The 15024-nt window shown below is 47.8% G+C and overlaps 1 protein-coding gene across 2 annotated transcripts in view; it reads right to left on the reverse strand.

The window, feature by feature from the left end:
• Window positions 1–12097, reverse strand: part of PRKCB (protein kinase C beta) — a 335898-nt gene extending 323801 nt beyond the window's left edge. The window contains exons 1-2 of one of the 2 annotated variants that reach the window (XM_041749588.1): window positions 11710–12096; window positions 10703–10734 (exon numbers count right to left, since the gene is read on the reverse strand). In XM_041749588.1, coding sequence (XP_041605522.1) covers window positions 10703–10734; window positions 11710–11882 — 205 coding nt within the window. In that variant the 5' untranslated portion in view covers window positions 11883–12096. Of the gene's footprint in view, window positions 1–10702; window positions 10735–11709 lie in introns of both variants that reach the window. The other variant, XM_041749587.1, reaches the window with a different exon arrangement.
• Between the last annotated feature and the right edge of the window lie 2927 nt (window positions 12098–15024).

Genomic DNA, 15024 nt, shown 5'->3' on the forward strand with positions numbered 1-15024 from the left:
CACTTCACCCTCCACCTTCACCCACATTATTTGGCAGCTTCTCCTTCAACCCAAAAGAGCACGTAAACATTCCATCTGGAGGATGAAGGGAACTCAAAATTTAAAAAGTGAAATGGTCAGAAATCTATTTAAAGTTGAAATGCCATCAACACATTTTCAAAATGAAGACAGCAGATGGGACGATCACAGATCTCAATTCAGCTTTGGAGGTTTCCCACAAATTAAAGCATCGAAAGCCAGGAAACTGTTGCATAGAAAGCACTGTTGCTCACCCATGTTCCTACCATCCTACCGCGGCTCTGACCCCCGCTAAGAGTTCTGTGCTCAGAAACATTGTTAAGTCGCACCTAATGCAGTTGCCCACAATGTGTGAACGCATTCGTTCTTGCATCAAGCCCTTGGTTCAGGAGCACTGCTCTGGCCTCCCTAACAGGATTATCAAGTCAGCACAAGACAGTGCCCAACCCTAGAAATAGTGGAAATAGCCGGTATTTATCAAGTGCTCACTGTAGGCCAGGCAAGGCGCTCAGGATACACTTGATGTGTGCCCTATCAACAAGATATCATTACTTCCTTTTACCTCTAAAGAAACAAAAGCTCGGAGTATAAGTAATACACTCAAGGCCCCGTATCAAGAAACCAAGATTGGAACCAATACCTTTCTGTCTCTAAAGCACAAACTCTCAGCCACCCATGAAGTGTGTGCTTAATTAACACGTGCTGGATAAGTGACAGCAGCAGAGATGGAGAAAGGGAGTGGGAGGATTCCTTTCAGAGGAAAAATCATTTCCATGGCCCTCTCTGCCTAAGGATGCAGTGAAGAGAGATATCCCTATTGTTAGAACCATAAAAATAACCCAGTAACCACCTCCCGAAATAGAACAATCAACAATATGACTGACACAAAAATCCAAATGCCTCTCTACGAGGTGAAAAATAGCAGCGGCACCTACAAGCTCCGGTGACACCCCCACACACACACCTTCGCCTCTGCTTCTAAATGGTCATTTCAGTACCTGGCACCTGCCCTCCAACCCCACAAGCCTGGGATTTCAGGATCTGAGTCATGGCAATCGTTGTCTCGAATGCACTTCATGCTACTCTTTTTCAAATATTTGGCCACTTCACTCACCCTCGCACATCCTGCCTTAAAACAATGACAACAAGCGCTTCCTAGTCACTGTCCTGCCCTCACAAAATCCAAACCCTCCTAGATGACGTTTATCTCCAATTGCCACCGCCTCCACCACACACCCTCCTTCCTGTTCCCTGCATGTGCCCTGTCCTGTCTTTCCGTGTGCCAACTCGAGCTGCCCTCTGCCTGAAACACCCTCCCCAGCCCCCAGCTTGTCAATCTAGGAACTCCTACTCCTGCTGTTAAGACTGTTCCCAAATGTCACCTCCTCTGTGGCATCGTCTCCACCCCTCCCAGGAGTAAGGATGCCGCCCCACTTATCCTTTATGTGCCGGAACTATCTGGCCACATGCTCTCCTCCCCTCAAAAGACCAGGAAGATCTTCAAGGGCAAGGCTGGTGTCTTATGTCTCTTCAATTGCAACCTGACATTATACATTGTATTTCTTAATTGCTGTTCTCCTTCCACTAGAATGCAAATTCCAGGAGGGTAGGGACTCTGGTTCACTGCTCTAGTCCCAGTGCCTAAAACAGCACCCGGTATGTGGTAGGCACTCAATAAATTATTTGTTGAATGAATGGGCAGATGGATGGGGAACGGATGGGTGGCTGGGTGAATGAATGGACGGATGAATGAATAATGGATAGAAAAATGGCTGAGTGGATAGATAAATGGATTGGTGGATCAGTGGGTACATAGACTGATAGACAGATGGTTGGATCAAGCAGGATCATGTTTCACCAGTCCAGGGTCACAGAGTCATAGAGACAGAGCAGGATTTGAAATCAAGCCTATCTGATTTTTTTTTTACTTTTTTTTTATTTTTATTTTTATTGATTTATGATAGTCACACAGAGAGAGAGATAGAGGCAGAGACATAGGCAGAGGGAGAAGCAGGCTCCATGCACCAGGAGCCCGACATGGGATTCGATCCCGGGTCTCCAGGATCACGCCCTGGGCCAAAGGCAGGTGCCAAACCGCTGCGCCACCCAGGGATCCCAAGCCTATCTGATTTTGAGCCTTGCACTCTCAATTCAATTTATACTGCCTACCTAGAAACCCAAAGTCTGGTCACTGGGCAATGGCAAGATAAAAGAAGAAAGAATCTCCCCCCACCCAATCCCACTTCCTCCCAACCCAAGAATATGGTTATTGCTAAGTTTATTTCCATCTACTTAGCAAATGCCCTCAACAGAGGGCATCTGAACCCTCCTAGTCCACTTCTGAGTTCCTCTTCTGACTCAATAGGGCAACATTCTGCATGTAGGCTAAGGGAAAAGAAGACATCCAGGAGACACAGACAAGCAGGACAAAGAACAGTGAAAAGGTATTAGCTAACAATAACAGTAGTAATATTAAAATATTAAAAGATCTTGGGCAGCTCGGGTGGCTCAGCAGTTTAGTGCCGCCTTCAGCCCAGGGCTTGATCCTGGAGACCTGGGATCTAGTCCCATATCAGGCTCCCTGCATGGAGCCTGTTTCTCCCTCTGCCTGTGTCTCTGCTTCTGCGTGTGTGTGTGTGTGTGTGTCTGTGTCTTTGTGTGTGTCATGAATAAATAAATAAAATCTTTAAAAATAAGTTAATTAATTTGATTTAATTTAATTAAATATTAAAAGATCTTGAATCAAAGCTGCTATCTCTTCTAAGCCCCACTGGAGCCTGCAATCACGGTGTCTTTCAATCCTCTGCTACATCAAGCTTTCTTCCAACACCAGCCATTTCCAGGAAAGACCAGGAAGTCTCCTTCTCTATTCATAAGAAGTAATAACCAGTAGGAAATTGGGCCCCCAGAGGGAGACCGGGAGGAGCTCACCATTTGGCAAAAGGGGAGGGAGAAGGAGGAGGAGATAGTTTATAGGTAGAAACTAACAGATCCTTATGTTCCCATAATTTCCTTTAGTTTTTTCATGATAAAAAGTAAAGAACATTTTCTAGGTGCCCAGATTTGTGTTAGATAGGCGTTAAAAATGTGTTAGGACCAAACCAAGACCTTCCCCTTGATGAAATCAGAAAGAGGGAAGTAAATGACCAAGGATGGTTCTCTATATGTGATTCAAAGGGGCTTATTGTGAAACTACAAACAAATTGTCTTCCAAATGAGAGAAAACACTGCCCAAATCAAAGGAATGAACGATCAGAGACCATCAGACCTGGACGGAGGGTGAGGAAGGTTATCTGGGAGGCAATGTGGATAATCTTGCACCCCTAAAAACTTGGCTTTCTGCTCAGATGCCTCTCACTGACATTCTTTACTCTGTCTTTTTATTTATTCTCAACCTGTCAGCTCAGACTTGCTCCTCCACCTCTGAAATGGTCTGATTTTTCTGCTGTAGAAGAGCCACCTCAAAATGCAACCCCTACATACAAAGGAAGCCAGCTCATTATCTGAGTCTTAGCTAAGAGGGGATGAAATTCTCCATGGAACTAAGAGAGAAGCTGTCTTAAAGTAATTCTACCAAATATTCATCCTACTTGTGACCATGGCACAAGACTCATCCCCTCTACAGAATATCACAGAGATAAGACCTTCTGTATATCTTTATCCAGGATATGAGCAGTTTCACAACACAGATTTTTTAGCTCTGGCCCCCTGGCAACTCAGACTTTCTCCAATTACTTCAGAGAATGGGAAGTTTTTTGCCTTTTGGTTTTGGTTTTTAATCCGCTGACCAAAGAATACCCTAACTCCACCCCAACCACTGCCTAGGCTAACATCCCCTTATAAATTCTCACAGCACCCTGTACATTCTTTGCAAAGTACTTCACAAAAAGTAAAATTAAATATTGGTGCAATGATTCATAGAATATTTTATCTCTCCATTACACCGTAAGCTCCATGCCATTACGATTGTCTCAATCTCATTCATCCATGTATTCCCACTATTTAAAATAGTTCCTGACACATAGAACTCAATGAGTGTTACTTTTTTGTAAGGATGGATGGATACATGGAATGATGGATGGGTAAATGCATGTAGTAATTATATAAATTTCCTACCAGATTTTCAAGCACCCATCAAACCTTGAAATGGCACATGTAAACGTGGTGGATTTTGTATATTCTATAAAAGGGCCAATAATCTATCTCTAACATCACAGACACGATGAGTCAAGTCAAAGAATCTATGATACTAGATCAAATGCCAAAAACGATAAGAGACCAAGTTTTTTAATGCATCAGCCAGAGATGATGAACTTTATTTACAGCCTGATCCCTTTGTCCACCCCAAAATTAACTGGACTGCAAAGTCAAAAGATCAGAGCACAGATTTTTCAATTGTACCTATTAATTTAACTACCTATACCTGAAAACTATCAAAAGGAGATGCATATTCTCAAAACTGTGACACACTGATGTATTTACATATATGTGTATTTACACACGTGTGTGTGTGTGTGCAGATGCAGAAACAGAAACAGAAAGCTAGGCAGAAAAAGAGAAAGAATAGAGGGGGACTCCAATAACAAGCATACGTGTAAATTATTTTCAAATCTTCGGTTCATCCTCTGCCAATTACTTTCTCTGCTATTTTTTTTCTTTCTTGACCCAAAAACACCATAAACATGCTGCATATGGTTCTAGACAGTTACTTTAAGACACTTGCAATATCGCTAGTATTTCAGAAACAACATATTTTTTAAAATTAGTTTCTAAGAACGTGTGTATCATATCAACTACATTTCCAAAGGTCGTATTTTCCATATTTACTTAGAAAGGCATTCTGTTGCCCAGTGACAAAGCTTCCAGCTTGCCCTGAGTGCTCTACAGCTCAAGATGAATTTACTGTTGCCTCTCCAACACACTAGCCCTCCTTTTTAAAACCCGGCATTAACTCACCTAAAGATTTTTATTTCATTTGGGATTTGGGGCCCGAAATCCCACTTTAGGAGGAAAAAATAAAAAAGTCAAACCATCAAATACAAAGTCAAAAAGCCTCTGCCTTTTATCCACACAGAACCCTCAGGACACAGTCAGAAAAAGCTAAGAGGTGAGTGGAATTTCACTCACAAACCTCTGGGATCTGCTTTTGAGAAGGTAGGGAAATGGAATAGAAGCAAGCTTCAGTAGCTTGCAGGCTGACTTAGTGATTGTACTTTAAAAAAAAAAAAAGAAAAGACCTCTTTATGAACTTTTACTGAGAAAGTTCAACCTGAAGTATAGGTTATCATGTTGTAAGTTGCCAGGGAAAACTACACCAAAAATAAAATAATCTTTGATTCAGCTTTGATTGTTATTTTATTTTATTTTATTCTATTTTTAGAGAGGGGAGAGAGCAAGAAAGTAGGGAGAAGGAACAGAGAGACAGAGAGGGAGAGAGAATCCTAGGCAGGCTCCACGCCTAGCACAGAGCCCAACGCAGGGCTCAATCTTCTAACCCTAAGATCATGACCTGAGCTGAAATCAAGAGTCAGACACTTAACCGACTGACCCATCCAGGCACCCCTGATTGTTGTTTTTAAAAAGAGCGTATTTCAATCTATATGAGTTGACTACAGACTAAAATAAACTTGTATTCCATAGAGTTGATGTTGACGAAAACAGCAATGGTTGAATTCATGCAACATTTTGGGGTTTGGTTTGGTTTGGCTTTTTGGGTTTTGTTTTTTTTAAGATCTTATTTATTTGAGAGAGAGAGCACACACATGCACATGTGATTAGGGGCAAAAGGAGAAGGAGTAAGACTCTCCCCTGAGCAAAGCAGGGAGCCTGACATGGGGCTCTATCCCAGGACCCTGAGCCAAAGGCAGGCACTTAACCAAATGAGCCACCCAGGCACCCCAACATTTTGGGGTTTTTAAAGAATAACTTCTATTAAAAGGTTAAAAAACATGTTTTCTGATCTACACAGGAAGGCGAAGCACTGGTTTACTCATTATAATCATCCCTGTTAGGTCTTCATAGTCAGAAAACTAGCATGCTGGGGTTTTTCTAGAGAGTCCCTGACAAGTTGAGATCTTTCTCACAAGGAAAGGGTGAGAAAAGACAATCTGAACGAGCCTGGCTGGCTGGGCCCAGATGCTGAGCAGGGCACTCATTGGTGTTACCCAAAGTCTATGAAGAAACACACCTGAGAACAAAACCTACCTAAATACACGAAAGCAGCCTAGTCATTCAATGATTTCCAGAATGAACTCTGTCCCACTTTGACACAGTTTCCTACCACAAACCAAGTAATAATGATCATCTCACTTAGAGTCACAGATACTGTGGATATTTCTCTTATACTTTGGTGCTCACCATAACCCTATGAGGTAGGTACCATTAGCCCCCATTTTACAGGTCAGGAAACTGAGGCCACTATGGGTGGGTGACTTACCCAAGCTTACACAGCAAGTAGGTGGCAGAGCACAGATTCAAATCCAGTTCTGACTCCAACCCCATGCTATTAATTCTGAATTTCTAAATTTTATTGCCTCCCTAAAGTTACTTTGAAAGTAACTTCCTTTCAAAGAAAAAGTTCTCTCTGCCAAATTGCAAAAGCTTCTTGGGGTTAAGAGTCTAATTCCACCCAAAGGCTTGTCTTCATTACAATTAATGCACAAATGAAGGTTCTGGTGTCCTCTAAAGAATGCTTTAGAGGAAAATCTGCCTTGCTTCTCTGAGGGGTCCCACTTCTCATCTAGAATTTAGTCAGTTTCTTAATAGGGACGCTCGGCCCCAGTGCCTGTCATCAGACATTCATAGACTACCTCACGGAGTGGTTTTATAGAAAATAGAGTGGTAACAAAAGGGGAAAAATCATGTGGCAGTCAATCTAGAATTCTATCCTCTAGCAGTACAAAAACAAGGAAGTCTAAAGCTCCCCTGGGCACACAGAAATCCCTAATTTCCCATGGTTGATAGACTTTCCATCTTTCCTCCCTCAACCCATCCCAGCACCCCCAATTTCCATGACAGCACAAGGGAGCATGGAGATTCAGTGGGTTCCCCGCCTGAGGATTATCCTACATACCTCCTACCCAAAGATAGTGCAGACTATACCCCCTCTCCCCTTCTACTTTTTTAAAGATTTATTTGAGAGAAAGTGCGAGAGAGCACAGAAGGTAGGGGCAGGGGATGCCTGGGTGGCTCAGTGGTTGAGCATCTGCCTTTGACTCAGTTCATGATTCCAGGGTCCTGGGATCCAGTCCCACATTGGGCTCCCCACAGGGAGCCTGCTTCTCCCTCTGCCTATGTCTCTGCTTCTCTCTCTGTGTCTCTCATGAATAAATAAATAAAATCTTAAAAAAAAAAAAAAAAAAAGGTAGGGGCAGAGGAAGAGGGAGTCTTAAGCAGACTCCATGTTGAGCACAAACCAAACACGGAGCTCAATCCCATGATCCTGCAATCAACGACCTGAGCCAAAACCAAGAGTCTGATGATCAAGGGACTTTGCCACCCAGGTGACCCTCCCCTTCTACTTTTGAAATGGAAGACCTCCCTACCCTAACTTGTAGCCCAAAAGAGGGCTACCTGAAATTAACATTACATTGTCCATTCACCCCTTTGTAGTTAGGTGTGGGTATGTGATTAAGCTTAAGTCCTAGCTAACAGCATATAGGCAGAAGTATCTTGCAGCAACTTCCATAAGTGACAGTGAGCATATGGCCTTTGCCTTTCTTTTACGCTTTCCTCCTTCCTGCTAGCTGAAATAAAGATGTGATGACTAGATAGTCTAGCATCTTGGACTATGGGATAAGTGCCACTCCTGGATGGTGGAACTGAAAACTGGAAGAAACTAGGACCCACCCTGGGCTCTGGACTGCTGACTTAACTGAAGGAATAAAACCATACATATTCTCTATAAAATGTGGAACCCATTTTAATCAGGTGTACTTTTTCTAAAAGATTTTTTTTTTTTATTTTGGGGAAACAGAGAGTACATGTGCATGCAGCAGGGGAGGGATAGGGGAGGAAGAGAGAATTTCAAGCAGGCTCCTCCACCCAGTGTGGAGCCCAACATCCGGGCTCGATCTCAGGACCCTGAGATCATGACCTGAGCCGAAATCAAGAGTCAGATGTTTAACCAACTGAACCACCCAAGTGCCCCTACACAGCAACTTTTTAAAGTAGGTACTATTTATTGGACCCATTTTATAGACAAGGAATCTGAGCTAAATAAGATGGTTGGGAAGCCCCAAAAGCCAAGATTCAAAACCACAGTGACCTGCCTGATGGCCTGTACATACACCCGCTACCCTACACTGCCTCTCAGGGAGAAGAGAAAAAGAAAGCTGATAAAATAGTAAGTACTGTCTACCTCTAAAGTTGCCATATTTGATTAGAAAATTTAATTCCGCTGTACTCTCACTACACAAGAAAATTCCTACCACTTTCCAGGTTTTGAAAAACAGGATCTCCTGTTATCACCTACACATTCCAGAGTGCCTGCCCCAAGCATCAGTAACTACAGAGCAGGTGGGAAAGTAGCAGTAAAAATGTTCAAAATTCACCCCCAATCCCAGCAAGCGACAAAGACAGAAACTCATTCATGAAAGTGAAAGGTAACCTCAAAGATCATCTACACATTCCAGCACCAAGATGCCACTGGTATTGTGCTTTAGGGGCCAAAGTTCTAGGAAACAATCTAACTGTTTGCAACAGGGTCTAAGCTATTGCTACTTTAAAGGGATTTGGGAAGATGTGAAACTAATATAACATTGTATATTAATTGTACTTCGATTAAATTAATAATACAAGGGATCCCTGGGTGGCGCAGCGGTTTGGCGCCTGCCTTTGGCCCAGGGCGCGATCCTGGAGACCCGGGATCGAATCCCACATCAGGCTCCCTGTGCATGGAGCCTGCTTCTCCCTCCGCCTGTGTCTCTGCCTCTCTCTCTCTCTCTCTCTCTGTGACTATCATAAATAAATAAAAATAAAAATTAAAAAAAAAATTAATTAATTAATTAATTAATAATACAATAGGGGCACCTGGGTGGCTTAGTCCATTAAGCATCTACCTCCAGCTCTGGTCATGACCCCGGGGTCCTGAGATGGAGTCCCCACATCAGGCTCCCTGCTTAGCCGGGAGCCTGCTTCTCCCTCCCCCTCTGCTGCTCCCCCTGCTTGTGCTCTCTCTCTCTCTCTCTGTCAAATAAATAAATAAATATTTTTAAAATAATAATAAAATTTTTTAAAAGAGTATATAAAGCTGAAAAAAATAATAAAGGGATTTGGGAAGTCCTCTGGTGCAGAGCATGAGACTGGGGTTCTACTCCTTGGTAAGAGAGGCTGGGCAGGTCTGCAAGGTTCACTGGATGAGCCAGCTCTTCCCTGGATCTCAGGTGAGGGAGGGAACCTACAAGTCTTCTGAGACGGCAGTGCCATGCTGCCAGCATCCTGTACAACTGACAATGCCACCCACACTCACCAGGGATCACTTGACTTTTCCCTGGAGGGTGGAGTGCTACAACACCACAGACACAGCTAAGTCACATCTCTGACTCTTGAAGGCTTAATGCTTTCTTCTGATCAAACCCAGTTCCCCAGGGCAATCAATGTACCCCTACGACACACTCCAGAAATGAGACAGTTAGTTCTCCCCAAACTCAACCACATCTGGCCAAAAATTGGAGAGGGAAAAAATTTTCCAGAACATTAGTTGCAAACTCAAATGTCTACAGGAGCCAGAAACTGGTGAAACAAGCCCAGCTGGGAAGGACTGGGATGAAATGGTGAATGTATGCCCCGTCTATGAAAATAGCTCCAAATGACTGTTCCAACAAGAAAGTGGGACCAAATCTTCGCAAACTGGAAGCTGAAAATTCAAGTATCTGGGTAAAATCTCCCAGTTCTAAAGGTTGACATCAAATTCAAAAAATGTTCGACAGCCCAAAGGCTAAATAGGTCCATAGGCAACTTGACCCTGGAGGGTGAATTTACAACCAGAGATGGCCAAGGCCACCTTGCACACGGTTAAAAGTCACCACGAGGCTGAGCATCCCTGGCTAGGGTCAAGGATCTCGAACCAGGTGCAAGGACCCAGGTTGCCAGTCACTTGGAGTCCTTCCTGTATGCAGCCAGAAGATAGAAAGGGCGATTTAAACCCATGTCTGAGAAGCACCCCATCTGGAATGACCTTTTTTGGGGAGTGAGGAGGCCCAGGGGACACCCACAGTCACCCTTCCAGGGGATGCACCATATGCAGAGGCAGCAGCCACCTGTGGAGACTTCTGTGAAGCAGGGGAAGGGACAGAACCTCACTCTGCGAGATGAGCAAGGGCGAGTGAGCAGGAATTAGGGAGAGGAGGGCGTCCTCCCAGAAATGGCCCCTGGGGACCCTTGCTCCAGAAGCAAGACTGACCAAGAGGGATAGGCTCAGGAGACAGAATTGGACGCTTTGCTGCCAGGAAGGGAGAAAGGGTGCACGGTCTTCCTTGGCAGGTAGGGCGTCTGGCTCCACCCGCCTTTCCTGGATGGAGCATCACTGCCTGCACACACAGCCCTTCAAAGGGCCCTTTGGCGGTGGTACAGTCCCAGCTTGGCAGGTCACTCTGTCCTTCGCCCTCTGCCTAACTCGGTCACTTCTAGAAAGTCTTTTCACCATCTCTTCCACAAAAGGCATTCCTGGAGCCCCACAGCCTACCTTGGCACTGGAATCCTTGCTTCCCGAAGCCCCTGCAAAGGCAGAAAGAGGCACGTCAGGCAGCCCTAGGGGCCCAGCCACCGGCTAGTTCCCCCACGTCACCCCCCTTCCCCGGCCTCTCTACCCCAGGTGCAACCTCCTAGCCGCAGGCGGGTGCCCAAGAGTCAGTCCTTCCGCCTTTGGGGGAAGGGGGCAGCTGAGCGGTAACCCCCACCTCCCCTCGGAAGGCAGAAGAAAGGAGGCTGCGACCACCAGGTGGCGGGACGGGGGGAGCGGATCCGGCGCGGGAAGTGGGGGGCAGGCGGGGGGTCTGCCCGCAGAGATGCCCGGGTACCTTCGGGGAACGAGAAGCGATAAAGACGCATCCAGACGCAGGAGGAGAGAGAGACCCCGAGGCGGTGGAGTTCCCTGGGGGAACTGGGAAGACAGAAAAGGCTCCCCCAGCCCAGGGCGACGGAGGAGCAAAGTCCCCGCAGGGACGCGAAGGGGAAACTGAGGAGCGCAAAGGGGACCCCCGGCCCGCAGGGAAGCGCGAGCACGGATCAGGGCGCCAGGGCGGGAGACACGGGAGGGGAGCGGAGGACGCCCCGCGCCCGCGGAAAGACAGACAGAGGACACCCAGGGCGCTGCCCCCGGAAGGCAGGGGAGGGGGCACAGGCGCCGCGAGCACGGAAGGCGGCGGGGAGACGGGGAAGCCCGGGCGAGCAGGCACTCGAGGCGCTGCCCCCCCGGACGGCCACCCCGCGCTCCGAGCAGGTGCAGAGGCGGCGCCCGCGCCACGGCCCCGGGGCGCTCCCGAGGGGGCTGGGAGGGCGCCCGGGCAGGGAGGCGCCCCGCGGCGGCCGGGGCCGGGGCCGGGGCCGGGGCCGGGGCCGGGCAGGAGGGGGAGGGGGGAGGACGGGAGGGGGGCGCAGGCTGCGCGCGGGCGTGCGGAGCGGGGCGCCCCCTGGGCGCGGGGAGGGGCTGCCCTCGGGGCCCGGGAAGGTGCCTGCGCCGCGCGCTCTCACCAGATGAAGTCGGTGCAGTGGCTGCAGAAGGTGGGCTGCTTGAAGAAGCGGGCGGTGAATCTGTGGTTCTTCACCTCGTGCACGTTCTTCTGCCGGAGGGCGCCTTTGCGGGCGAAGCGCACGGTGCTCTCCTCGCCCTCGCTCGGCGGCGGCCCCGCAGCCGGGTCAGCCATCTTGCGCGGGGAGCGGGAGCCGAGAGGTGCCGGCCCCGGGGCCGCGGGGCCGCGGGCTGCGGGCCCGGGAGGCGCGCGAGGAGGCGGCCGCTGCTGCCGCCCGGGGCCGCGGGCGCTTCCCTGCGCCGCTCTGGCCGCCGCGGCGCGCGGAGCCGGGGCTGTCACTCGCCCAGCTGCCGCCGCTCGTCCAGCTGCGCGAGGCACCGCTGGCCCCAGCTGCGGGGGAGGGAGGCGGGGCCACGGGCGGCCCCGCCCCCTTCATTTGCATGGCGCCCAGGCCCCGCCCAGCGCCGCCAGCTGCTTTACATATTGGCGCCCCGAGGCGAAGCGCTCGGAGCCGCAGCGCTGCGGCGCGGGGCCCGCAGCCTGCGGTCCTCAGACCTGGGCCCGCCGCCGCCTCCCCGCTCCTGGGCGCCGGGGTTGCATTAAGGGCGGAGGGGGGGACGGGCACCTTGAGGGCGCCCCCCGCGGAAGGACCGACGGGGACTCGGGGTGGGGGCGCGCGGTGGCGAGGGTGGGCGCGACGGGTTCCACCCGGCCCCTGCAGAGACTGGTGCCGGTCCACCCCGCATCCACCCCATTGGTCATTCCGCACGCGTCTCCGGGAGGGATGGGCTCCCGCTGTCACTCATTCGGAAAGGCCTGTGGCTCCACACACTTACACACACAGACGCACACACGTACTGCAGAGGTAGGGGAGGAGCAATCTTACTTTATATATCCATAGGTATATATCTCCGCCACAAAGACCACTCTTGGCTTTGCTTGCCCGACATTCAAAAGAGAACTCCCTATACCGTCTGTCCATCCCATCCCCAAAGAGACTCACTTTCCTCAACTGTAAAATGGGGCTGGTGAGGGGACCCATCTTCACAAACGCTGGCCGTATTTGTGCACCATCTGAAAGGAAAGAAAAAAAAAAAAGTCTTTCTGGTTTCTTAGTTTGAATGGCAAAAGATATCCGTAGTAGTACAATCTCTCCAGATGCTGCCACCTGCCCAAAGCATCTGCATCTGAAGCCTTCTTTTATCTGTTAGAGACTGAGATTAACAAATATTAGAAAGATGCTAAAGTGGACTTTAGCATGGACTCATATCCACCGGGACGCTCTCCTGGATGGAATCGGGAGGATGGAAAGGTAACCAAAAGAATGATAATTGTGTAGATGAGTAGATAACGCAGTGTGATTTAGCGCCCTACTGTGTCTCAATATCTGCACCCCCCCCCCATGCCCCACCTTCTGGGAACACAGCACTACATTAGACTACGAACTCCTTCACTAGATCTACTTTCTGAGAGCAGGCACTGCTCACCATTGCGTCATCAGAGCCAAGCTCCATGCCTGACACCTCCTCGAAGCTCAGTAAATGTTTCTTGAATGAGTGAGTGACTGTGTGAATAAGTGAGTGAATGAAAACTTAAAGGACATTGCCCCTTACCTCTCACCATGTCCTGTAGGTGTTCGGTAATAATAAACATCAAGCGCTCGGTACCTCCACTGCATTACTTAGTCCTTGCCACAACAACCCCATGTAAGTCCAGAATTTTCATTATGGATAAAGACAGTGAGGCTCAGAGTGACTAAGATGTGCACCCAGAGTCCCAGTGTTGTTGAATGGAGATTAGGGCAGCCTAAACTACAAAGTACGTTCGTGATGAAGGCGTGAAGGAGAGCAGGGTGGAGTTGAAGCAGCTATACAGAACTTCTGCCTAATGAAGCTCAGGTCCCACTATGACGATTTCGCCTGGAAGCCCCTGAGTGGTAAGTCATTATTAGGCTGCATGTGGAGAGCAGCAGCTGTGATAATAGAATGTCCCTCTGCTGCATAGTAATTCAAAGGTAAGGAGGAAAAAATAGCCTTCACTTTTAAGGTTGACATGTTTTGGAAACTGGACGTGCCTGTCTATTATTAGTCCTTTAAGAGGCCCCATTGCCAATCTGGGAGGCTTGGGGAAACATCCCAGGAGACATCACTGCTGAAGTAGATTTCCTTTGAACCGATGAGCTGGAAGCTTGCAGCCCACATCCTGCCTTTTGAACGAAGTGCGCTGGTTGACTTTGCTCTGTAACAACAAACAGCACCTCATGGGGCCAGAGCCTGGAGATGCAAGGGCTAGTGGATCCCAAAGAAATACTGGATTCTTGGAGGGTCTATACCATCTGAGGATGAGGAAACATAGTTGCCATTGGACTCAGATCCCTTAGAGCAGGAGTCTCAAATTGGTGGCCCTTGGATGCATTTTTTTTTTTTTTTTTTTTTTTTTTTTTTTTAGCCAACCAAGCAAATACTTTTTTGGTTCATATTTGGTAGAATTTCACCTAAAATTTGAGATTCTGACTTCTCTAGGAAGCAGGATATGGTTACACGGAATCTACATTCCTCTTCTCACTCATGCATTTACTCATTCATGTAGCAATAAATTTATTGAGCACCTGCAATATGCTATTCCACACATTGTTAAATAAAACAGACAGAAGGTCTGGCCTTCATGGAACTTACAGTCTAATAGGGAGGATAGACAATAACGTAATAAATAAACTAACAAATCTGTACCAGGTGGTGTAGAAATTGATGCCATAAAGAACAATGAAGCATGATAAAGGAATGAAAAGTGACAGCAGACAGGGAAATCCTTTCTCATAAGGGGACATCTGAGAAAAGATCTGAATGAAATGAGAGGGTGAGCCATGGGGCTGCCTGAAGGTAGAGTGTTCCAGACAGAGAAAACAAGCAAATGCAAAAGGATCAGGAGAAGGAGGGCTTGGCATGTTGGAGAAGTAGCAAGGAGGCCTCTGTGACTGGAGTGGAAAGAGGAGAGACAAAGGGTACAAAACAAGATCAATTAGGTAGCAGGTCATCGTAGACTTGGAAGGAGTTTGGATTTCATTCCAGTGAATGGGAGGCTATTGGACAGTTGAGAATAGAGAAGTGGCCTGATGACTTGCTTGGAGTTTTTGTTTGTTTGTTTTTGTTGTCGTTGTTTTTAAGATTACTCCAGATACCGTATGGAAAATAGATTAAAGAGGGAATAGAGTAGAAGCAAGAGAAGCGTTTGAGATCATTGAAGTAGATGAGGTAAGAGATGGTGACAACACAGCACGGTGCCACATGGTTCTAAAGGACAGTAGCTCCCTATAGAT

The sequence above is a fragment of the Vulpes lagopus genome, chromosome 3 (genome assembly GCF_018345385.1).
Source record: "Vulpes lagopus strain Blue_001 chromosome 3, ASM1834538v1, whole genome shotgun sequence".
Classification (NCBI taxonomy): Eukaryota; Metazoa; Chordata; class Mammalia; order Carnivora; family Canidae; genus Vulpes; species Vulpes lagopus.